Below are 25914 nucleotides of genomic sequence, written 5' to 3'. Positions count from 1 at the left end.
GTACAGTGTAAAAATGCTGCGCTGCACAGTGTGCGGTAGAGGCAGCAGCCACAAGATGGTAGTGCAGGCAGGAGGTCTGCTCTTTTAATACTAACACTTCGTACTTCACTTTGACATCTCATCTGACAGGTTGTGTCAGACATTTGGTAGTGTGAATCCAAACTACTGTCAGACCAGCCCCGTAAAGATTACCCCCGCTGCCCCCGCGCCGCAGGGGGGCCTCGAGTGGGGAAAAAAACAAAACAAAACAAAAACATTTTTATTTTAATTTAATTTTTTCCAGTGAATAAATCTTTCGAAGGTAACTCCTCTTACGTTGGAGTTTGAGGTGATATTGGGCTACTGAAATACAAATAAATGTTTAACTATTTCTTTAACTAAAATGTGCATCACATCCTGTCATGTCTCTGTCAAGCCTCTTCCCCTGCAGGTGGCCAATCGTGATTCACAAAGCCCCGCCCTTAAAAAAAGAATTCACGGAGAAAAGTAGAGCGTTTAATTGTACGTGGGTGTATTAATTTCCTTTCACTGCCACCGATGCTAGCTGACCGGTCTCCTGATATGTGCGGAGAAGTTAGCAAACAACAAAACATTTAATGTTGAAAGACTCTTCCAGAACAAACACACAGCATCTGATGAACAGTATCAAGCTGCAGGTGGGCGATTCCTCAACTGCTGCAGCAAACTGAGCAAAGTAAATTTACTTTCATGAAGTGGATCACGTCTCCAAACTCCACTGCTGCTGCTGGTTCTGTGGCGGCTCATCACACAGTGAGGCGTCGCTAGTATTGACGCATCAGTTGTCCTCCGTTTGCGGTGCTCTAAAAGTCTGACGTCGTGAGGACACTCAGTGCAAACGCAGCAAAATATATGCGTTTTAAAATGGACCCTAACGTGTAGAGGACTGGTATCAAACCTGCTACCTTTTGATTTACAGGGCAACCACTCTACCACATGAACCACATACACAGACATGATTCCAGGTCCGCATACCGTCGGATGGTCACACAGACCGGGAAGCCCACAGTGAGAGGAGGGTGCGGGGGGTGCGGGAGCCTCTCAGGGTTTTAGTCTGCGGGGAGGCCTCATGTGTTTCTGTTACGGTGCTGTGTCAGACCCCACTTTCTAATCTTTTCTTACTCAGGATTATTCTCTTACCTAATAGCTCACCCCCAATAACTGGTAACAGTTATTGAGTTACTCAGTCTGAGTACTTCCTCCAAAGACCATATATGGTGCAAATACAAAAATGTTCTTGGTAATTTCTTTCAATCAAGCAAAGTTCATGTCTGTCAGCTGCTACATTACACACTAAATGTAGAGTATTCTGGAATGTGTGTGTGTGTGTGTGTGTGTGTGTGTGTGTGTGTGTGTGTGTGTGTGTGTGTGGTTACCTGACTGCTGCCAGTGGTCCCGCCTGGTCTCCCTCCCGCCATCTTTAATGTGTCAACAACAAGAAGACAAAACAGATCAAAAAGGGAAATAAGGAAATTAATGACTATAAAGAAGTAACGGGACAAGGAGAGACTGTCAGTGGACTGGTTCAACCACTGAGCTCCTTCCATATCTGACGTCATGCCGAAAGTGTACTAAATTGTGTTCTGCTGACATCACTGCCGCATGAGAGGAGCACAATGGTAACCAGCGCGCTGAGAGTTTGAATGTAAAACTCACAGGGACATATTTTACTTTAGAGTTCTCTTCATTACGAAAGCAAAAACACGAGACGGCAGACGTGGGTCAAAACAGTTATGATAAGGAAATCTTAGATGACCACAATTATTGTTCAACAACATATACTGACATGTTATGGCAGTCAATGAATCCAGAAAACAATCAGCAGATTAACGGATCGTGAAAATAAATTGCCAAATTAGTATTTCATATGTGAAAATGTGTTGGTCTTCCTGTTATGGGTTCATGTTGCCGTTGTCCTGTCGCCCCACAACAGCCCAAAGTATTGACTGGATTTTTTTGTCCAGTCCTCATATACCTCTATTCACCTGTTTGTAGTTTTGACTGAATTAACGCTGTCGCAGGAAGCATATTTATGTTGTTATTGGGCAAATAATTCCATAATAACCTTTCAGCAAATAATTAATAATAATTAATGTAGTCGGACAGAAAAGCAGAATCTGTTTTCAGGCTTCCAGCCTGTTATCGTACACCAACATTATATTTAATTGTGCTTATTAACATTATTATAGATTTATTTTCTCTAAAAAGGCCAAAATAAACCATTTTCTGTTGTGTCTACTGCTTCCATTATGTTCACAATTTTAATTTGTGATGTACGTAGGCTAGTTTTTTCTTTTTATATTTTGACAGAGGTCTGTCGGTGCTTTGAGGACAACATGAGATCATCTGCATGACATGGATTTATGCTTAATCTCAATCTTAATTTGGATTTAAGGCCAGCGTTTCTAAATATTACTTCTATCCCAAAACATTTTATTTCACGCGATCTCCAACTTTTGTCTGATGTTTCCATAAAGTACTTGATGTGACCATTCTTTGGGTAACATTTGTATTTGTATTGTCTTCATTTCTCTGCGTTGTACTTTTATGCATTATTAATACATAACACGGTGAACAGATAGTTAAAGATGTCAACATATTTTTTAATGTGTTTGTCCGCTTCAGTACCACTGTCAACTGTTACTAGTGCTGTGTGTGTGTGTGTGTGTGTGTGTGTGTGTGTGTGTGTGTGTGTGTGTGTGTGTGTGTGTGTGTGTGTGTGTGTGTGTGTGCGCACTCACGTGGGCAGAGTTGTTGTTCTGGCTGGATCGTGACCTCCGTCTGGAAGTGATGCCAATGTTTTCTCCTTTCAGCAGGGAGTGGACCACGTCGTCCAGAAAGGTCATCTGGATCATAGAGGGATCCACGTTCTGAGGTTCTAGCACCTGAACACACACCAGATTCACTTTACACATTTGGAAAAAAAAATCTCACTTCTCATATTAACTAACCTAAACTAAAAATCAATTGTGTGTTGATGTGTACCTGGTCATTCATAACGACCATGTTTCGACTGAAGAGGTCGTGGTGTGTAATGATGCCAGTGAACCACTGGGTGGCCGAGTCTTGTCTGTACACACGTACACGGTAGCCATTCAGTGAATAGGGACCTTAAGGAAACAGGTAACATGGAATTATTGTCCCGCTGATGGATGGATCAAACTTTACGACGTGCTGCTGGTATTGGGAAGTGTACTTCATAGCGAGGCGACTGAAAGAGTTAAACGACACACATTGTGACGAGGAGAGCCATGAAAGAGCGTAGTGAAAAGCTTACCTTGCATAAAAATTTCCTGCACCTTCTGGTCTTTGAGCCAGCCCCTCACTTCTTCATGTAGCTGATGGTTGTCTCTTAACACTGGGTTCTGACTGTCCACCTCATCCTGGAGAACACACACGGGACATCAATGGATCAGACACACACACTTCAGACAGACTTTGCTGAACGGTTGTCCACACTGGAAGGACAAGGTGCTCTCGCACTATTTCTCCTCTCTCAGGTGGTAAACAGGTGTGCGACTGTTGTTCGTAGTGCGGGAGAGAACTTTCACCAACTTCACCCGTTTCTCGGGCAGTGAGAGCAGTGGGAGGGGTTTCAGGGCCCTGCAATACGTCAGTGGTGGTAATGAGGGTGAAACAAGCATTACTTATTCGCTTTCCCCCACAAAAATATACCCTGACCACACCAGGATCGAACCCCCGAGAGCTAACTGGATTTCATGAGCTACAGTTTGGCTGAACTAAAACAAATTCGGGATTTAAAAATAAAAATTGTAAATAATGTAAAATATAAATGACAATAAGTATCAGCTGTCATGAAATACAATGTGGAACTTATTATGATGCGTTATTCTAAGCCTGAGAAAAACTACCAACTGTCATAGATGATGTCGCCATTACGACAATAGGAGGAACAGGAACCAAGCCTGCTGTAACTCTGTGCACCAAGCAGCAGGCGTTCTGTTGAGCAACTCGGAGCAATCAATAGGGAAATGCACACAAGTGCACAAACAATTTCACTGACACTAAATCTTCACCTAAGTGCAGTTATATAATTAAACACAGCACAGCTGGAATTCACTACAGAACAACAACAGAAAAGCCTTTCACTCACTCACTCACTCACTCACTCACAGCAGCAAAGAGGGGAACCATGAGCCTTGAAGAAGACTGTTTCACACAGAGGGAGCACGATAGGAGAGAGAGTGAAACGCTAAAGGAATCCAGAGAAAAGAATATTTTGTTGTTTGATGAAAATTCTTCCCCACTCAAACACACACAGAGCAGAGCACACAACGCTGACAGATGGCAGAGGAGGAGGAAGAAACCAAACCACAGTCACCACACTGGTAGCACACTCAGTGTGTGTGCGTGTGTGTGTGTGTGTGTGTGTGTGTCAGAGTTGAATTGAGGTTGTTTTAAAGAGTCTTCAAGGTGATGCATCACAAGTGAGCCGTGCATGAATGAGATGCGATGCCACCAGCGCTTGCCATGATGTCTGAAGACCTGTGAATTCATTCACGATGCACTTGGATCTGAGCAGTGCTCAGTGGGAGGGTTCCTATGTTTTCATAAAGAATGCCACATTTGCATAGCAGAACATTAGTTCTCCACTCAGTGGATAAGGCCTCGTCCAGCTCTAAATCAAACAGTTAAAGTAGCTCAAAGGAATTCGGGGCTACAAAGGTCAGCAGAAAACCTCCCTCACATATTCTACGAGAGACACACATCTCTCTGCAGCCTCAGGAAACAACACACATGTATGAGCCCAGAGCCTCTGTTCTACTATTCCAGCTTACCGTTGGCCTGTTTGGACACGATATAAGCATAGAGACTGTGTTACCAAGGCAACATGGTCACCATGACCACCGATCAAGTGCAGGAGACGTTGACTGCAAATCCCTCCCCAAAAAAACCTGATTCAAGCTCGTCATCAGGCTACAAATTGGTAATAGTGAAAGTAAACAGACAGAAAATGTCTGTTTGGACTATTGAAAGGAACAAAATGGATATTTGTATATCAATGACCCTTTTTATAATTTGCAGTTCACCGTGGAGGCTTGCAAGTTTCCTTCAAGAATAGTTTTTAAGGGTGAAGCATTCCTGTAAACATTAGAACAACCCACATCAAGGTCATCATCACGTTCACATCAACACTGATGCAGCAGCTTTGGGAGTCTTCATCTGTCTCACTCTGCAGCAGAGAAGCACACATCACATACCGTTACAGCCACTCACTTATACGCTTCAGTGAGTCACAACTCATTCAATCCAACATGAAGGACCTCCCCGTTCAGTGGTGGCGTAACAAGATGGTGCAAGCTGTTTGACTGCGTGACAGTAACCGATCCGGTGCTGAGCGGACAGCAATAGTGCCGTACAAGGTGAACAGAGCACAGAGCCTCTTCTGGAGCAAGTTCATTGTGTGCTTTTTGATCTACAAACTAAAACAACATTACGAATAACCATGTTTATTGTCGCCTTCAACCTGCGTCTGTGACTCCAACCTATTTGTTCCTGCGTGCTGTGAACGCACCACAGGGCTGAGGCGAGCACGGCGCAGTGTGACACAAGGACAACTGGTGCACCGGGTAATTAGCAACATGACAACAAATATGACACGCGTTCACATATATCGGGAGACAAAGACAGATGGGCTGTGAAACACTTCGAACGCCATGCCTTTTCAGGGACAAAAGAGTTGCCGTGGAGACACTGAGGCGGAGGGCACGAGGGAACAAACTAGCAAACTGCGGTAGAGTTTCCGATGATCTTTCTTTTAGCAGTGATGGCACTCAGGGATTGACACAGTGGATGTTGGACATCATGGAGGGAGGAAGGGGGGATTCAATACACGTAGCTGGTGTCTATTTTAGACACTGTGTCAAAAGTTAATTTCAGAACACCCACACTCACACACACACACACACACACACACACACACACACACACACACACACACACACGCACACACACACACACACACACACACCATAAATGAACCTCACATTCTACTGTAAATGCTTATATTGAGCTGAAATGTGTAACTAGCTCCTGTTGGCTGAGAAAGAATCAAACTTAAAAAACAAACACAGAAAGTAGCTCCTGTTAGGAGTTTTCTTTCCAACAATCTACGGATCTTGTTTAATGATCCTCCTGGTGAACACAGGTGTTTTCCTTCAGTCTGCTTCCATGCTCACAACCTGAATCTCATGTGGTTCGTATGGCTTATTGTCAGGAATTTAAACTCAGGGAGTTTAAAAAAGGTTTGATACCCCATCACACTCTGTGGACATGATGCATCAGTTTCAGTTGATATATGGAAGGCCTTTATAATGTAATCTATATCTGCATGTATCAACGTATATGGGCATGTGTGTACATAGGCGACAACACATATACTCATATCTGAAAACAAAACCACATTTTTCAGCCGAGCACTTCATGCATTTTCACGAGTTTTACGTCAGTAATCTACAGCAGATGTCATTCCACCCGGCCAAAAAAATTGTCCCCCGCTGAGATGAGAGGCCTGTTGTTTGGTAGTTAGCGAGCTGGCGGCCGCATGTAAGGCAATCCCTCTATATCTAGCAACCGTGTGAACTGACACCACAGGTGTCTGTATGGTGTGTGTGTGTGTGTGTGTGTGTGTGTGTGTGTGTGTGTGTGTGTGTGTGTGTGTGTGTGTGTGTGTGTGTGTGCGTGTGTGTGTGAGATGTTGTCAAAGTAACGTGACACCAGGATGAAGTGTGGGACAGCAGGGAGGAGGCACACTGTAATTGTGTACTGGAAAGTATTTATACACATGACTTGACGCCAATAAAGGAAATAAATTCTCACTTCTCATATTTGTATTTTCATCTCAAGTCATCTTCACTCTGTATGTGTTTGATACATCGTAAGATATCGTGAAGTGAAAGTTTAGCTAACTTATTGTCATCTGTATATTTTACTACAATGTTGAAACACAGCTCTGTTCACACACTTCTGTATTCTACTTATTCTACATAGAGATAAGGAGAGAGAGATAGAGAGAAAGAGAGAGAGAAAGAAAGAGAGAGAGAGAGAGAGAGCAAGAGAGAGAGAGAGAGAGACAGAGAGAGAGAGAGAGAGAGAGAGAGAGAGACAGAGAGAGAGAGACAGAGAGAGAGAACAATGCTTTGGAAACACACTGTTCTGTGATTGGACTTGGACTCTGTGTGTGTGTGTGCGTGTGCGTGTGCGTGTGTGTGTGTGTGTGTGTGTGTGCGTGTGTGTGTGTGTGTTGTCTGGTCACACTGAGTCAGCACTGACAGTTTTATTCTTCATCTCCTGTCCCTCAGCCTCAACACACACCATCACTTTCTAGCAACACGCACACACGTACACACGCACGCACACGCACGCACGAGCAGCAGGCTGGGTTGGCCTACTAAACAGTGACTTCATTGTACAGTTTATGCCAAACAGATTGCAGCCCCCTCCCCCCTCTTTCCTGTCCAACTGGAAAAACAGAGAGGGGAGTGGTCACTGTTGCACCGCTCTAAGGGAATGTGAGAGGGAGAGAGAGAGAGAGAGAGAGAGAGAGAGAGAGAGAGAGAGAGAGAGAGAGAGAGAGAGAGAGAGAGAGTGTTTTTACTGGTTGGTGGGGCTCAAAGGTCTCTAAAAGAAAAGGCAGCTCTGTGTGGGCATAGTGGTTTAAGAATGGAGGAATGTGTGTGTGTGTGTGTGTGTGTGTGTGTGTGTGTGTGTGCATGGGTGAGGGGGGATAAGTACATCTCTAAAGTCTGAAGTTAGCGGTACCAGAAGAGCGCGGCTCCACTTTCCTTCTCTCTTGAGTAAACCAAATCATCTTGTATGTCGATAAGAAGTACACGTGGACAAGGACTACAATCGGTTACAGCACCAGTTGCCGTTTTGAAAAACAGTCGAGTGAGAGATAATGAGAGCTTTCAGCTGTGAGTTTGCTCTCTTCATCCTCTGTCCCGTTATCTGGTGTATTGTGGGTGAAGAGGTGTCCTGGCAGCTTAGCAGGCCTGCCGAGTTGAACGTCTCAAAGATTTGATCAGAAACGACTTTACTCACGGCTCCGCTTTTTAGGGGATGGATGCATAGCTACCAGGCGACAACCTCTGCTCCTGAAGAGGGAAGCCAATGAAGAAGTGTCTTGAACATGCATTATTTCTGATGGCCAGCAGGAGGAGACTTTTGTGGTTGCAAAAAGAAGTCTGATTGTATAAAAGTATATGAGAAAATGACTCTACTCTCTTGATTTATTCCCTTAGTAAACATTGTAAACATGAGTTTATGGTCTCAATCTCTAGTTTCAAGTCTTCTTCAATACAGCATGATGTTCATTAAGTAAATTATAGTCCATTTTGAGTCAACTAGACCATAAAGCAGGGTATGCTTTATTTATGCTTTTTCTACCAGAAACGTTTCCAGCATCTCTATATCACTCCGTCGAAATATAGTCACTTTCGCTCACTGGTTGCAAAAAGTCAAGAGACCGTGATCTAAGACGGCAATGGCCCAAACGCCGTACCCAAGGCCTCAAAACGGCAGTCCAGAAACCAAGGGGTGACGTTAAGGCAACTCCTTCCACTTCTCATATACGGTATGATGGCCATATGTGTCCACAGACGTGCAACTCAGTGTCTTAGTGGCAGCAACGAGAACTGTGATTGGTCAACTGTGGTCAGTGGAGGAGGACGTGGAAGGAGTCATAAAGTTTGGTTCTGTGGAAGGAGTTTCCGTATTGTCGTTTTAACTCATCCCGTTTGTGCGACGTGATTGGATGATGCCGCTATGTGCAGCCGGGAAAAAAATCCACCTTGTTCTGGCCCAAAAAATAAGGTTACTTATTTTTAGCAATGTTCTGTGTGAATGTTTTCATGACAAAATAAAAATAAAGAGGTAAATGAATGCCATGTAACAAATAATAACAATCGTCCCTGGTGTGTAAGTTAAACTGTGACAACCCTGAAACAACCATGTGACAACACTGGAACAACTCTGTGACAACACGGTAACAACCCTGTAAAAAACACTGTAACAACCTTGTGACAACCCTGTAACAACACTGTGACAACTCTGTGACAACACCGGAACAACCCAGTAACAACCCAGTAACAACTCTGTGACAACACTGTAACAACACTGGAACAACCTTTTCCACTTCGAACACAGACCTTGAAAAAGGATCCCATTTCTCCCGTGAAACTGGAGCCGTGTCTGTATGTTAATGTGTAAGACTCAGTCCAGGTCATGCCAGACTCCATGTGGAGACAATTAAGTCGACAGACTGTCACTGCCACAGATATCAGGTATGTCTGTGTCAGCCTTCTATAGGAAATAGGACAAGACACTGGGGATCATGCAGATGTTTCCCTGCATCACACCGGGCTCTGAAACAGCACACGCACGCACGCACGCACACAAACACACACACACATACACACACGCACATATCGTGTGCTTACTGCAGAGCTTTTAATGGACTACATTATGACTTGGTAATAAGCGGCTTTGAGACGCATTTTTGTTTTGAAATGAACATGCTTCACTCCCGTATCTGACATATAAAATGTGTCCTCCTCTCATGGAACTAACAGCCCAATGTTTTGGCTAAAGGAGCTGTGCATCACACGGCGGCAGTCTTTGAACAATGTTCCCCGAAAATCCTGGCTACAGTACAGAGTATGAAAGTAACATATTGCACATAACTCAAATTAAAAGAGCGCGGACAGGAAAAACCAAAATGCACTCACTTCACATGCACATGTAAAAGTGAAAGTATCTGCAATACAAATATATATATATATATATATATATATATATATATATATATATATATATATATATATATATATATGTATATTTATATACACACACATACATATATATGTGAAATGAATGAATAATTGCGAATAATTCTCAATCATTTTGGCAATAATCTTGCAGCTCTACTCTATATATTTGATAAACAAGATAATAAATGACACTGGTGTAATCCACATCCTGTTACAATCATCCAGTATATTTTCAAAAGCAATGCCAGCAATAGGCAACATCAGTGATCTCCTGTCTCGAACACGGTCCATCAGAGACATCATTACGCAGAGACGTAGGCGTTAAAGGACATTTGAGCCGATCCATAAAATCCCCACCCATGCAAAAAAAAAAAAAAAACTCAAATGTCAGCATTGAATGCAAAGAGCCGGTGTATTTGGCCGCAGCGGCAGACAGTCACAGAAACTCATAGCATGAGTCACTAGAGGACACGGCAACAGTCGCCCGGACTTCTAAATTGGCTGCAAACAAAAGTGGAAAAACAGAAATAGAGTGCGTGTCCCTTGGTATTTGCACATTTCTTAAGCAAACCACGATGATCGACGAGTGCAGAACACTGCCTTCCCATCTGGCTTGACACCGAGTGGAACACGGCGTTCCAGCCAGCACAATGCAACACACACACACAGACGCAGCCGCAGAACAGAAGCATACATCTCTGTGATTTACTGCCATTGTGGGGCAGTATCTACGCTGTGTCTATGTATTAACCTGTGTCTATGTATTAACCTGTGTTAACGTGTGTCATGTTGGCTTTGTATTCACTCTGAAGCCCGGCAGTGTCTGATACATACAGAACTTAGCGCCCTCCGCGGCTGCGGTGTACAGCCATGAAAACGACTCTGAATGAGTCATTACTTCATTAGCAAATGAGGTCCGTGCGTCTGCCAACGGACTTCTGCTGAGCCAACAGGGAGCCCTCATTCACTCATTGACAGCAGGTGGCTTTGCTTTTGGTCTGATTTCGTGGTGTTCACCACTCTGACTTTGAAACCAGGGCTATCGTTCCACATCTATCAGCTCTCTTACTAGTGTCTGCTGTGAAAGTATTTTTCAGTATTTTTCATTTGGCCTACAATTTATGTCAGTTTAATTATTATGTTTCCTTCACAGAAATTCTCACATTTAAAAAAAAAATATTTTAATGGTCTCTGTTTTGAATTCTAATATTTTTTTTAATTTTAGCATCTGAAATCTTTTCATTGTCTGCCAGTTAAAAAGTGTGTACTGTGTGTGTACCGCGAGTATGTAAGTATGTAAAAGTAAAAAGTCATAAGAAAATGTTTTGTGGCTCTATGGATTCTCAACACCGCCGATTTTTAAAATATGTGGCCCATGAAAGTAATAAGATATGATGCAGTGTGTTCTTTAATCTATGTAAATTTGCAATCTATTGACCGGTAACCTCTGTACCATGATACGTATCGTATCTCCAGGCACAAAAATTGGAAAGGGCTTGATGACCATGTGGTGCATTCACGAGCATGATCGTTACCTGGTACGGTTGGAAGGCCGAGTGATCAGACAGGAAGTCCAGCTGTCGGTCCAACAAGAATTCCACAGCTGTTACTGAGGACAGCAGGCTTTTCCCCACCACTGGCTTAAACGCCTGCACACACAAAACAGAACAACAACAGCATGGTCAACAACAGCACGGAAACAAGAACGTTAAGTCAATTCCATCACAATGACAAAGCATTTGTTATGTATTAGATTTCTCTGTGAAAAAACACTGAATTCGAGTGGCAACAATAAGTCGACTTATCAATAAGTCGATCGACAGAAAAACTGTTTGGATGATCGTTTGAGCATTTAAGTACTATGTCATGCAGAAAAGGCTGAATATGCCGTTTTAAGCCTCTCGAATGTGTTGTAACATATATGTTACATCATATATGTTACATCATATATAACTCAGTATCTTTGGGCTTGTGCTGCTGACAAAACAAGTCATTTAAAGGCCATGGACATTTGAGGAACCAGGACATTTTTCAACACCATAGTTATTTAAGGAAACAGATTTGTCTTGAGATACAAGTAACTGATGATGATGATGAAAAAAACTATATGAATTGTTGGCTTCTGTGCTACTGTAAGAAGCAAACGTGGGAGCACGGAGGAAGCCGAGGAGCAAAGCGAGATGGATGAATGACAGTGGAGAAGAAACGGAGGAGATTAGAGGGAGGACACGATGAAACGAGGCAGAGAGGGAGAGGAGAAAGAGACGGAGCCGTGAATACATTAATAAGTAGAGGAAGGCTGACAGTTCAAAGGCAGTGCACTTCACTTTGATGCTGCCGCTTTCTCTCTCTCTCTCTCTCTCTCTCTCTCTCTCTCTCTCTCTCTCTCTCTCTCTCTCTCTCTCTCTCTCACACAAACACACACACACACACTCACACGATGTCTGTCAGCCTGCAGCCGCCTGAGCTCAGCTTTTGTCGCTCACACGAGACAGACGTCAACATATCCTCATCATGTCCATCCGTACTGATAAATGTTATACAGTCAGACAATCGGAGAGAGAGTTGTCTTCATCAGTTACTGGTCAACGTATGTAGCTTCTAGCTGCTTTGATTTATTTTTTAAGATCAGTCTGATGAGAGATTAGAGGTGAGAAACACGACCACTGTGCCCACCCTCCCAAACAGTACAACACACACACACACACACACACACACACACACACACACACACACGTTTTGCTTGCAAATGTGTTCCTGCCTCCTGTGTGTGTCTTGCTCTATTTCTAACCATCCATTCATATCACATTTCCTGCCTCCAACAGCAGAATGGATCAGGCATGCAGGCCACATCATCACATTATTATGGAAAGGATTTTCGATTTTCTTTTTGTTTATTTATTTGTCCCTCTTCTGGCAGCAGGAGTGTTGACCAGAGTCCTGTTTTGCCGGAGCGTCCTGAAGGCCTCGAGTTGGAAAACAAAATCAGAGCGGTAAAGTGGCCAACGTCGTTGCCTCCTTGTGGACCTTCTGTACATCCAGAGCCGGATGATTGCATCCCCCGAGTCAGTGTGATCTGAACACACGCCACCAAATAAGCAACAACTGGATTCATGACAGGAAACCTCGCCTCCTCAGTCACTTCCCTAAAGCCAGTCCACCAATGCCGCAGTAGCCAACGGAGAGGCTACGTTGTAACATGAAGACTGTGTTTCTGAAGTGCCCCTCGCATTCGTTGCAACAACAAAAAGGTTAAGTAATTGCCGCCTTAAGAAGTTCCTAGAATCGTAAAATTCTGTCTCAATGTTCGTGACGTTTGATTATCTTGTTTACATATGCAAAAAACAATTATAGGGCGAAGGCAGTGCATGATGGGACCTTGACACGCTTTACAGTATGCTAATTCGGAACACAGAAAGTCAGCTCGTTACCGTGACAACCGCTGCCGAGTGTGTGTTCTGAAGGCAGCAGAAGAGATGCTCCGGTTGTTCCATTCTCTCACAAATATTTCAGCTCTGGTGAGAGATGGAAGACATTTTATTTCTACAGTTTCAACATAGAGCATGGCGGCCATCTGTGGATCGCCTCTCTCTCTCCCCCCTCTCACCCCCCTCCCTCTCTCTCTCTCTCTCTCTCTCTCTCTCTCTCTCTCTCTCTCTCTCTCTCTCTCTCTCTCTCTCTCTCTCTCTCTCTACCTCTCTCTCTCTCTACCTCTCTCTCTCTCTACCTCTCTCTCTCTCTACCTCTTTCTCTCTCTACCACTCTCTCCCTCTCTTTCCCTCTCTCTCCCTCTCTCTCCCTCTCTTACCCTCTCTTACCCTCTCTTTCCCTCTCCCTCCCCCAACAGTCCCTACATCCCCTGTAAAATGAATTTGCACATACACACACACTGTGAGTGACTGTTGCTCAGTGGTGAGCTGGGTCATCCTTCAATCAGTGAATCGGCGGTTCGATCCCCGGCTCCGCAAGCCCATGCCGGTGTGTCCTTCAGCCAGACATTTAACCCTAAATTGTTCCTGTAGCTGCGCCTACGATGTATGAATGGTTGATAATACTGATGTGGCACCTTACACAGTAGCTCCTCTCATCAGTGTGTAAATGGGTGAATGATGTCATGTAGTGTTAAAGCGCTGTTAGTAGTCGGACTACAAGAAAAAGCGCTATACAAGTATGGGACCATTTACACACACACACACACACACATCCCACTTGACCGCAATTGGGTCACATCTGCCAGTGTGCCGGAAAAAAAGCATTCCGTCACAGCGTATTTCCAGACAGGCAACTATGAGGCAGGAATAACGTGTTAAGAGGACAGACAGGCAAAAAGGTCTTTCTGAGAAAAGTGAACGCAACACATCCTCTGCTGTTTGGCCCGCATGTTTAATAATTGATCAGAAAAAAGTGGAGCAAAATTTAAAGGAGATGAAGAGCCAATGATGGATCTTCATGCATCGCTAAGTGATAGTGAGAGGCTACGCCACACACATTAAAGCTGGATGAACATGTCCTAAATAACAGCACCTTAGAGGGGTTCCTAGGAGGGATACGGGAGATAGTAGATCTCTCCTGCTTGGTGTCATCTGACTTGTAATCTACCATCCGGTGTACTGGGTGCTGATTAACTGATGCAGGTAGAACACCCACCTGGATCTAGAGTTCAGTGGGTGGTTCAGAGCAGAGGTCTACCGATCGTGGATCTCCAAAGGCAGATACCGTGATGATAGTTTGGAGCAGCAGGAAGTGGAATAAACGACAGATGCCTACTGGGAGCTCATAGTGCCAGTAGGAGCAAGCTCAAATTGTGACAGTGGCAGCTCGTAGAGGCACTTCCTGTGGCAGCACTTAAGTCTAGTTTTTGCGGCAGTTTCTACTGTTTGAGGCAGCTGCCATTACTTGCCGCGGCAGCAGCCTCTATTAGAGAGTGGTGCCGCGACAGTTTACCCTTTATTTTTTGTTATTTGACAATATAATACACTGCCTGGCCAAAAAAAAGTCTAGGTTCAAGTCTAGGTTCAGCAACGACCAGGTTGAGTAATGACCAAGTTATTCCATCAATGGATTTTTTCTTCCCCGATGACGCGGGCATATTCCAAGATGACAAGGCCAGGATTCATCGAGCTCAAATTGTGAAAGAGTGGTTCAGGGAGCAAGTGTCACGGCTTGGCCGTGTCGTTTCCTTTTTTGTTTGTCCTTTTCTTTTACCTTCACCCTACCTTGCCTCTCCATGTCTGCATTTGGAACCAGCTACCAAACCATCAGCATGAGACATAATTTTCACACATGGAGTCCAGACCTTAACCCTAATGAGAATCTTTAGGATGTGCTGCAGAAGCCTTTGCGCAGCGCTCATACTCTACCATCATCAATACAAGATCTTGTGGGAAATGAATGCAACACTGGATGGAAATAAATCTTGTGACGTTGTAGAAGCTTATCAAAACAATGCCACAGTGAATGCGTGCCGTAAGCAAAGCTAAAGGCGGTCCAACAAAATATTAATGTGTGTGACTTTTTTTGGTGGGACTTTTTTTTTTTTGCCAGGCAGTGTATGTGACAATACATAAAGGTCCTGGAAGGTATGACTGTTGGTAGTTGTCAAAAAAAACTGACACATTGAATGCAGCAGACTAAAGGAATGAGCTTTATTATAATTAACCACACAAGATATGTTTTTAGATTAAACACCAGACTAATAGTCAACAATTGAGCGTTAAGTATAAACTTCACGTAATAACCAATACACATTAGTAACTACACATTAAATAAGGATTGACTGTGCTCCAATTTTCTGCACCCAGTACATATTGAAGACAAGTGTTATTGACCACAATTGGGCCACAAGAGGGAGTATAACTTCGTATGAGAGCTTCTGTCAGGGGTAAACAAATGCAGGGCACATACATATTTTGTATTTATCAACAGTATTGTTTTTCTCTTTTTTATAAATCCACTGTGCAATGAAATTTGCATAGTCGTTCATTCACTCTAGATTAAGTGCCTCTGCGAGCTGCCAGTGCCAGGATTTGAGCTCGCCCTCTATCCATAGTACTGTGTTTTAAATATTGGGAAAGTAACAGGAGAGGTAACTCTTAGCTGTTGCCGGGGGCAAAAGGGGCCCTCGGTGATCGCATAATGATGACGGACGCCCCCATGTGACCGCCGTGATTGGCTACTAACGAGCCTTTTCCATCGCCAACAATATCCTGAAATTCATTAATACCTCATTTATTACTTCGCTGAATAGCTGTGAGCAAACCCATAAAAATAGCGTTGAAGGTTTTGAGTATCGGTATCCGGCCCGAAAAGTTCATTGATCAGTGTGGGGCAGTGGCGGACCGTCAGGGCCGTCTAAGCCTTGTCTGGTAAACAGAATCACAAAGTTATAGCTATTTAATAATGTAATTGTTTTTCACAAATACATGTATTATTATTTTTGCCTATTAGCTATATACATATTTCATTTGTCTATGTATATGATTATATATATATATATATATATATATATATATATATATATATATATATATATATATATATATACACACATATATATATATATATTTCTTTTTGTTTATATATATATATATCTATATATATATATATATATATATATCTATATATATATATATATATATATATATATATATATATATATATTCTATTTCTATTTTTTTTTGTATATATCTTCCATCCCTCTTCTTTTATTTTCTTTTATTACTTATCTTGTGTGTTTAGTTTATTCCATTGATGTTGATGTCTGTAAATGTGGGACGCTACTTTGACAAAAAAAATTTCCCCCTGGGGATTAATAAAGTACATATCTATCTATCTATCTAGCTTATTTTCTTATTGCACAGCTGCCTTCATCTGCTCCTCTGCTCCTTCAGGCCTCTCGTTTGGCTTCTTTGGACCTGGTTAACAGCATTTTTATCCAATCACATTTCACCTGTTGTCTTCTATGAAAGAGAAGCCTGGTTAGAATATATGAAACAGTCTCGGGTCTGGACATGTGATTTGTCACAGGGCCCGCGTGACCATGCCGTGGTTTTGTTGGATAGATTTGGACAACATGTATTGTTGTTGACCCGACAGGTTTGGGCTCTCCCCTTGCTGTGCTGGCCCTTGCCGGGTGCGTTTCCTCCACTAAAACCCACGGCCCGCCACTGGTGTGGGGCGTCTGCTCCCAAAATTAGGTACCTATCATGCTGCGGAAATGCATGTGGACGGCGACGATGAGAAACAGCCGTTAAAACTACGGAAGCCAGAAGGACAGAGCCCTTAGCAGCACATTATTTTCTTTACCAAAGAAAGAAAGGTAGTGATCAACTATTTTCTCTGTTACTGTGCATTGGTTTTTCATAGCCATTTTTTTGTCGTATTGTCTGCACTGCTAGCACTATTAGCTTCTAGCACCATTAGCTTCTATCGGCTGCCCCAGTTATCTGTGTGTACAGGCAATAGACATGCATTGAATTCCACACTAAGCACCTTTTAGAGATTGAGATTGAACCAGAGGATGTTTTGTATTTCTGCTGAACAAATGACAAAAAAGATTAATCAATTGTGTGGTTTGGCCTCCAAAGAGCAAAATTGTTTCGTGATAGTTTTTTTTAAACCAGTGGCACTGTTGTTTACATAAGGGTCACACTGTTAAGATTTCTACCAGGAATCTAAATCAACCGGTTGAAGGAGGGTATGAATATAAATAATGTTTCCATCAAACAGGTGGCTTGAGTGCTTTTGCCTCTGTGCCACCGCCACATTCACAGTTGGATGCCACCCGGCATGAGCAAAAGCTCCTGCAGCTGGCAGCTCCACACTAACACCGACATCAGACAGCACAGACTTTCATTTGGACCTTCATCCCAAAGAACAATGCTGCTAAAAAGTAAAGGTGGTTGTATGTTCAACACCAGATAGCAGAAGTAGACAGCTGTTATTCAGGCTACAAACAGCTCTGCAGAAGACAGACCATCTGTTCCAGAACAGCAAGCATATAAAGAGTTGAATTATTTAATATATGGGGGGAGCATTCCAGAGACTCATGACAACTGCAAACGCAAAGGGCATCAACAAAGAGGAACTGAGTCTACAACCTGAGAGGAGGAAAGAGGAATCTAAGACAGACATACATACATACATACATACATACATACATACATACATACATACATACATACATACATACATACATACATACATACATACATACATACATTTAAACGTACATGTATTTATATTTCAACTCATGTTAGGTAAAACTGGGACAAGAGTGCCCCTACACTTGTTGGAATTTTAAGATGAATTTTGAGTTTTAGGACACGGACAAATATATACTTGCATCAGTCACAGTAGCCCTGCCCTAAACTCTACTCTTTATGTACTCTTTACTCTCTACTGCTTTATGGTCCGTTTAACTCTAAATGAACTAAATAAACATCATGCTGTATTAGGGTTGCAAAATTTCCGGGAATATTCAAAGTTGGAAACTTTCCACGGGAATTAACGGGAATGTACAGGAATTAAAAGGAATTAAGAGGAAGTCGAAGCTAGATTCAGGAATAAACTGGAAATTTTGGGGTAATTTAACTGTATTTACATTGTCATAAGCAGACATGCATGCAAACATTGATAATACAACTTTTCAAAATTACATTTTTGACCTTTTTCACATTTTGTGAGTAGAACTTTATTCTTTCATCAAACAACGAAAACATGAACATTGAATAAAAAAAAAGGTGCATTTCGCATGATCACCACCCCCGAACACAAATTTTTGTTTAGTGTTTTTTCCCTGAATCCTTTCAGGTCTAAATGCTTTTTTCCTGGACCTACATGAACTAGTTCAGTTCATAGTTCATAATTGGAAAATTTGAACTAAGTACACAGATCCAAAAAATGAACTCGTTCAGTTATTTTTTTCAATATGTTGCAGCTATATTTGAAATCTCTACTTGTCTGCTATACCGCTATTGGCCTCTAGGCAACTCGGCGTTCTCACACTTGCCAGGCGTCGGGCTAAAACGTTCAGACGCAACACTGATGACAAAGACGTCAAAAACAACAGAATGTTTTGTGTTTACGTTTATGTTTCTGGCAGACGATGTTCCCAACCAGCTGCATTCAGGGTCCAGCTGAGCTTAGCGTGTAAAGTATTTTTCTCAACTACATTTAAGTTCCCTGTTATATGCTTTTGCAAAAAAACATAAGCACATTTTTTTTTTCAAAATTCCCAAAATTCCCGAGCCAAAATTCCCGTGAAAAGTTTCTGGAAAGTTTCCGGAAATTTGCCAGAAACTTTCCGCCCCTTTGAAACTCTATGCTGTATTGAGAAGACTTAAACTAGAGATTGAGAAATGAACTCATGTTTACAATGCTTACTGAGGGAGTAAAACAGAGGTAACTGTGGCTCGGTGGTTCGAGCTCTGGCTCTGCTAATCCATGTCGATGTGTCCTTGAGCAAGACACTTAACCCTTAATTGCTCCCCGTTGCTGTGTCTACAGCGTATAGAGCAAAAATGTAAGTTGTTTTGGATAAAAGCGTCAGCAAGATGAAATGTAATAAGGAGAGAAGTAGAGTGATTTTCTTAGACTTCTATACAAAGAAGATGAGTCGCCCCCTGATGGTCAGTAGAGATAACGCAAGTTTAAGGCACTGTGTCATTGGCTTCCCTTTTCAGAAGCGGAGGTTGCCCCAAAAAAGCAACATTAAATATAATTCAGTCTCTATGAACTACTGTTGTATGAATAACTGTCAGGAGGATAAGATTATCTTGTCAGACATACGCCTTGAGGTGCATTCAAACCCTCATTAAAAATGATTAACGGGCTAGTTCAGTCCTTTAGTAAGGCACTTTAATAAAGTTGAGGGACTTGCAAGAGAATGGCATATTATGTAGACCAAACAGGCACATATGGGTGCTTCACAAAAGGCTAAGCCTTTTTTTGGCGGGATTGAAACCAAAGGTGCCACAGAGACAGATCAAGGGCTGTGATTTAAAAAGGTTTGTACGGATTAGTTTTGCTGTCCAAGCTGATCCATGACTCAACTCAGCGGCCGGATGTTGCTGTTTGATTGGATCGCCAAGTAGCGTGTAAAGCTCTGTGAGCTCTGTCACTAACCGAGCTGTTAATAGCTAACAGTTTGATGTGGGCTGAGATTTGGTTTGACGCTGCTGTCTTGTATGACTGGAGCAGCAGCAGCCTCCGACTCAAGTACCTATTTGTCAGAAGTAACATTTAGCCGTTTTTACCTCACTGACGGTAAATATTAATTTGCCTCAAACCTCAGAGCCTCGGCTATAAATATGGTTTCCTGTTTCTCTCCTTATGCGACAACGCAATTCTTTCCCCCTGAAAAAGGGCCACGGCCATGGCGCTTGACGCTTGATGAGGTCTGATCTCTCCCTCTTGTTGAAGCTTCTCCAAAGGGACAGCCGTTTTCACATGCCAGTGACCACTTCTTTCTGACATATTACCTCACTTTCTCTAGTACATGTAGTGCAGTGTCCTCTTTGAGCCTGAAGGCAGGGCCGAGGTACGCACAAGAGAGCGAGCTGCGCAGGTGCACACACTGTCGATTTGTCCATAGCTTCTCAGAGCTGATGAAATCGCGACGGAAAAGCCAAGAGGCACTGTAAATTAGAAACTGAAATGTCCTCACTGTAAACCCTGTTTAGTGCATCGGCAAACACACAGTGTGGAACACATGAAATGATTTACCGCCTTCCACCCGGACAGAACGGTAAAACACAAGCAGGGAGATCGGAGTTTGAGGAAGATGAGGTCACACAGAACATGAAAATTACAACTACTGAGTTTTTTGGGGGGAGGAGGGGCGGGGACAAATAAATTTCGACAATCTACTGGCACTATTGTACTTTTTGTCTTCTTAAATCTACAAGATGTTTTTGTGAATCAAGTATTCCCACTATAGTGAACATTCTGGAACAGAACGACGCCATCTGCTCTACATTGACACCACAGGATACAATTTGACAAAGCTGTGGTATCGATGACAACAATAGTTGTGGGTATTAAGTAGTAAGGAGGGATGATTATAATGCTAATAACATCTTCAGAGACTGTTACAGGCCACACACACACGCACCCACACACCCCCACACACACAGGTCGAGATCTCGGATCGAGCAGCTCAGGAAGACCATACAGCCTATTCTAGGAAACGTCCTCAGCTCCCTGGCAGTTTGATACTTTATTCTCACGAATCAAACTCTGGCTTTTCGATTAAATAAACGGCCGCGATGAGTACGACTGCAGGGGATAGAAATTTGTAACGTTACCTCTCTCCTCCGTCTCCAAGCAACATCAAGGAGCAATGGCTCTGAAGAAAAACACTTGACAAAACTAGCTTTGATCCAGCGAGCAAAGGGGGAAGAGGCAGGAAGGACAAAAAGGAGAGTGACGAGGGTAAAAAAAGAGGATAAAAAAAGGCAGAGAGACAGAGAGAGAACAAGAGCGATGTGTGGTTCCTTGTTGTGGCAAGAAAAGACAGATGGCCAAGAGGGAAAGAAGGGAGAGCAGAGGACGAGCTACACGGCCGACATTTTAACTGCTGCTGACGCAAGGAAGGGGAGAAAGGAGAGAGAGAGAGGGAGGGACGGAGGCAGGGCCGGCCGACGCACACTTCCTTTCTCTCTCCCTCAGTGTGTGTGTGTGTGTGTGTGTGTGTGTGTGTGTGTGTGTGTGTGTGTGTGTGTGTGTGTGTGTGTGTGTATCTGTGTGTCTGTGTGCCTGTATGTGTGCATGTGTGTGTGATGCAGCTTCGCTCTCTTACTCACCACTCTTTGAATTTCTCTTCTGCCTCTCAGCTCTCTCTCTACAGCAATCTGTCTCACTCCCACTCCTCCCCCTCTGCTCTGTTCAATTGAGCTTTATTGACACTCATTGCCTTCTTCACACATGTACTAATATCTGCGCGTGAAGCAAACATGGGATTATAGGAAAAGTATGTATTTTGTAAAGTCATCTTCACACAGCTGGCTGGTGCAGAAAAATACACAAGCATAGAGCTGAATGCAATAAACCGTAGTTTTCTCATTTACACACGATGTTAACGTGCAGGATTTATATACTATAATACTAGAATATATATTTTTTTCTACTACAGGGGCAAGGAAAGCTCACTGAGTGACACTGATTCATTCTATTGGTCAAGTAGGTTTATACAGTTGTGTGGTTACAGGGTCACTATCATAAAACTCACAGATCGGATCGCAGCACAAAATAAAAAACGGGGCAGTCAGTAAACCATCAACATTTCTAAAGGGTATACTTTCACTTTGTCACAGCAATTCACGGTGCTGTTTTCTTCCTAAAACACACATTTCAAATGATTAGCAAATACAATATTTCATTTTTATGGATTAGAACAACTCTTGCCAAACAACTATACAACAGGTCATAATTCATCTCTAATATCTACTTAAAATTGTTGTGAAAACTTGATTTAAGTTTCTCATCAACACTATATTTTACAATTTTCCCTGAACGGCGCCTGAAAGCACCATAAGTAAACAAAGCCTTTGTTTGTTGGTTGTTAGCACAGCAGTTTGTCAAACGTTAAAAGTTCTCCCCGTGTCAATTTAAACACTGATTGGTTGTTTATAATGTGACATCAGAAACCTGCAAGTAGAAAAGCATGAAAGATGTCCTGATTGTGCACGTGCACGTGCACACACACACACACACACACACACACACACACACACACACACACACACACACACACACCTTTCAATTCATCAGCTGACAACAAACCAACTCTGATTAATCTAGTCAAAGCTCCGCAGAGCTTTGACCATATGCCTATTAAAGCAACACACGCACTATTAAATATGCCTATTAAAGCAACACACGCACACACTCACACAGTCACAAACAATAATACATGCTCCAAAAATCACAACAACGGCTAAACGTGTAGAACACACACGTATGTGCGTAAAGCAGGTGTATTCTCTCCATTGGCGTCTAAACATGGAGGCCTGAGAGGAAGTGTGAGCTGAAGTGACTGAAGGGAGGACAGAGACACATCTCCTGTGTTCTGCAGAGCAAGGGGCCCGACCTGCTCCTGTGCATTGAGACTAATGGCTTTTTTTCCTGCAGCACTCGCTGCCATAAAGGTAAGCTATAATTAAACATGCACACACAGATCCACAGGAGGCAGGAGATTACACGAGACGGCTCCATCTGCTCAGGGGGAGGGGGTGAGGGAACTTTTATTGACCCAATTTCCACCAAAAACTAAATCTCAAACTGGTTAACTCTCTGCCGGCTAACAGCCCCACAGACCTGTTTTAGTAGGTCTGTGGGTAGACATGCTCCACTATCTGTTACCAATACACTACAATGGAGAATGCGGTGCAGAGTTACAGCTGGTTAAAGGAGAGAGCCGCGTGTGAGGGCGCACAAACACACACACATACACCTCTGTTCTCTTGTCAACAGAAACAGAGCCAGCATAGTGACCAGACAACAAGATGCCTGCTGATATGATGTGTGTGCATGCGTGCGTGCGTGTGTGCGTGTGTGTGTGTGTGTGTGTGTGTGTGTGTGTGTGTGTGTGTGTGTGTGTGTGTGTGTGTGTGTGTGTGCGTGTGTGTGTGTGTGCGTGTGTGTGTGTGTGTTTCATTCTACAAAGTGGGCCTTTGTTGCTAGGTAACGTAGTAGGATTAGCGCTCAGGGAAAACAAACAAAGATATTTCACTCATTTGTTATTCTCCGGCTGTTGTCTTCCACCGGCTTCCCCCTTACCTGACTACCTGCTGTTTAACCTTCATGTCATTAGTGTACATTCGGGGTGTCACCAGAACCGATACTTCTTCTTTTTTTAGTGCCGCCGGTAGCATAGGTGGAGCTGTTCCCATGACGATGCCGACACGGCCTAAAATATATGTTTCAGCGAGTATGCTCATCTGTGCACCGGTCCGATTTCACGCTGTTACATCATTCATTAGCTCGATTACGTTTAAGTGACGCTCACTACCTGATCCATTTGAATCAAATCTGAAAAGTGAAGCCGATGCCCTGAACTTGCATTCTCTCTGATAACCACCACAGGTTGACTCCTCTGGTTGTAAAGAAGTCTATGCTTCATGTGTTAAAAATGCATTCTATCTGCTAATCACCTCTGGTTGTATAGAAGTCTATATAAATGACTCTACTTCTTTCTTGATTTATTCCCTCAGTAAACATTGTAAACATTTGTTTATGTCTCAATCTCCAGTTTCAAGTCTTCTTCAATACAGTATGATGTTCATTTAGTAAATGATGGTCATTTAGAGTCAAACAGACCATAAAGCAAGGTACGCTTTAGGGCGGGGCTACAAGGTTATTGACAGGTATCACCCAAAGCTGTAAACTACGTCACCCCTCAATCCAAATATGGTGACTTTCTTTCACTTTTTGCAAAAAGTCAAGCCAAGATGGCGACGGCCAAAACGGGCACCATTTAGTAAAAAAACTAATATTTGGCGAAGGTAAATGATGTGTTCTGATGTAAAATGCAGCTTTTGGTGAGACACCTGAATAAAGCCAGTTGTTTGACGGAGATGTTTTCATAGCGTTAGAAAATAGATATTAGAGAGGAAATTAAAAACCTGTATACAAACAGTAATAAAGGATTGTAAATTGTCATCGAGCATTGTGAAATTTCACTGCCATTGGTACCGACTGCTACATTTCTATTATCGTGACTGCACCACTGGTGCAGGGCATTTTGCCAGAGCTGAGGAACAAGGAGTCTGTTAAAGAAGCCATCTGACAGGTATGAATCACTTCATCGCCCTATCCCAGCAGTAGCTTCTCTAACGAAGAGAGATAAACGATGCAAGCTTATGAATCACAAATCATCGGAGCCGGGGGGTTTGTTTTGGGAGGATATTTATAGCGTCTGTCCAGCCGGAGATATTTGCATCAAATCCTCTCTGCTGACAGCGGCTACAGATAAAACCTCTGCAGGAGTTCATTTCTCTAAAGTACAGTACACATACACACACACACACACACACACACACACACACACACACACACACACACACACACACACACACACATAAACAAGATCTGTGAAATTATAGCTTCTCTGTCTGCCGGTCTGCGTCTCTCCCGCTCTGAAATTAGGACAGAGGAGAGCTGTGTAGCAGCACATGGGCACCAGATCACAGCATGAAAGAGAGTGTGTGTGTGTGTGTGTGTGTGTGTGTGTGTGTGTGTGTGTGTAGAAGGGGGCGGGGGGTATCCCATCAGTTTTATTACTGGCTCTGCACCATTTGCCTTTGCTACAGAGGTGGCAGACGGACACACAATCACATGGTTAGTCCAGCAGTCTGTCTCTCTGCCCCAATTCTGATCTACTGGGTTTCCAGTGGGCGACACATGGATGGGGGGGTGTGATCTGTTGCAGAACCAGCATGCAAACGAGCGAGTGGTTTTTGCCGGAGTGGGTGTTTGAACGATGTGGGATTTCCTTGTCGACATGGCTGGTATCGTGACAACCTAGATGGAATATTTTTTGGGAAAAGCCAAGATGCGACTGCAGTGATTTAGTACATTTTCTGTGAATGACATTGGCCAAGATGAAATAACCAGATGTCTTTTGCCTTCTGTAAACAGTCACCATGAGACACATTTATGGTTTATGCAACAGATAACAATGATAATACTTTTTTTGATGTTTTATTTAAACCTTTATTTAACCAGGAAAGCCCCATTGAGATTAAAAGTCTCTTTTGAGGTAGACTTTAATTTTATAAAGCGTTTTTCTGAATACTCAAAGACACTTTACTTAGGACAGAGACAAACAGAACAATAATATATAAATAGAAAGACAGAGAAGCAAACAAAAGAAATGAACAAAGAAATGTTGGAATAAAAAAAAGAAATGGAAAAGCTGGAGTGCAGGGTGCAGGGGTGAGCAGGTGAAGGATAATGGTAATGCTAAATGGACCTGTACTTGTATAGCTTTTCTAGTCTCCCGACCACTCAAAGCGCTTAAACACTACATGACATCATTCACCCATTCACACACTGATGGGAGGAGCCACCATGCAAGGTGCCACATCAGGGGTTAGCAGGTGAA

General features: G+C 42.9%; 1 protein-coding gene across 3 annotated transcripts in view; it reads right to left on the bottom strand.

Annotated features, from left to right (window-relative positions):
• jmjd1cb (jumonji domain containing 1Cb) overlaps nt 1–25914 on the bottom strand; it is a 97211-nt gene that overhangs the window by 22719 nt on the left and 48578 nt on the right. For 2 of the 3 annotated variants that reach the window (XR_011077869.1, XM_068583968.1), the window contains exons 3-7: nt 11345–11458; nt 3296–3401; nt 3004–3128; nt 2760–2903; nt 1395–1436 (exon numbers count right to left, since the gene is read on the bottom strand). Coding sequence is in view for 2 of the 3 variants with exons in the window: in XM_068583968.1 (XP_068440069.1) it covers nt 1395–1436; nt 2760–2903; nt 3004–3128; nt 3296–3401; nt 11345–11458 (531 nt within the window). In the remaining variant the exon portion in view is untranslated. Of the gene's footprint in view, nt 1–1394; nt 1437–2759; nt 2904–3003; nt 3129–3295; nt 3402–11344; nt 11459–21115; nt 21361–25914 lie in introns of those variants that run through there. The other variant, XM_068583969.1, reaches the window with a different exon arrangement.

The sequence above is a fragment of the Clinocottus analis genome, unplaced genomic scaffold (assembly GCF_023055335.1).
Source record: "Clinocottus analis isolate CAN_PGR_092001 unplaced genomic scaffold, fCliAna1.0.p SCAF_19, whole genome shotgun sequence".
NCBI lineage: Eukaryota > Metazoa > Chordata > Actinopteri > Perciformes > Cottidae > Clinocottus > Clinocottus analis.
Note: the sequence above shows the minus strand (reverse complement) of the source record. Positions and strands in the feature narration are given on the sequence as shown.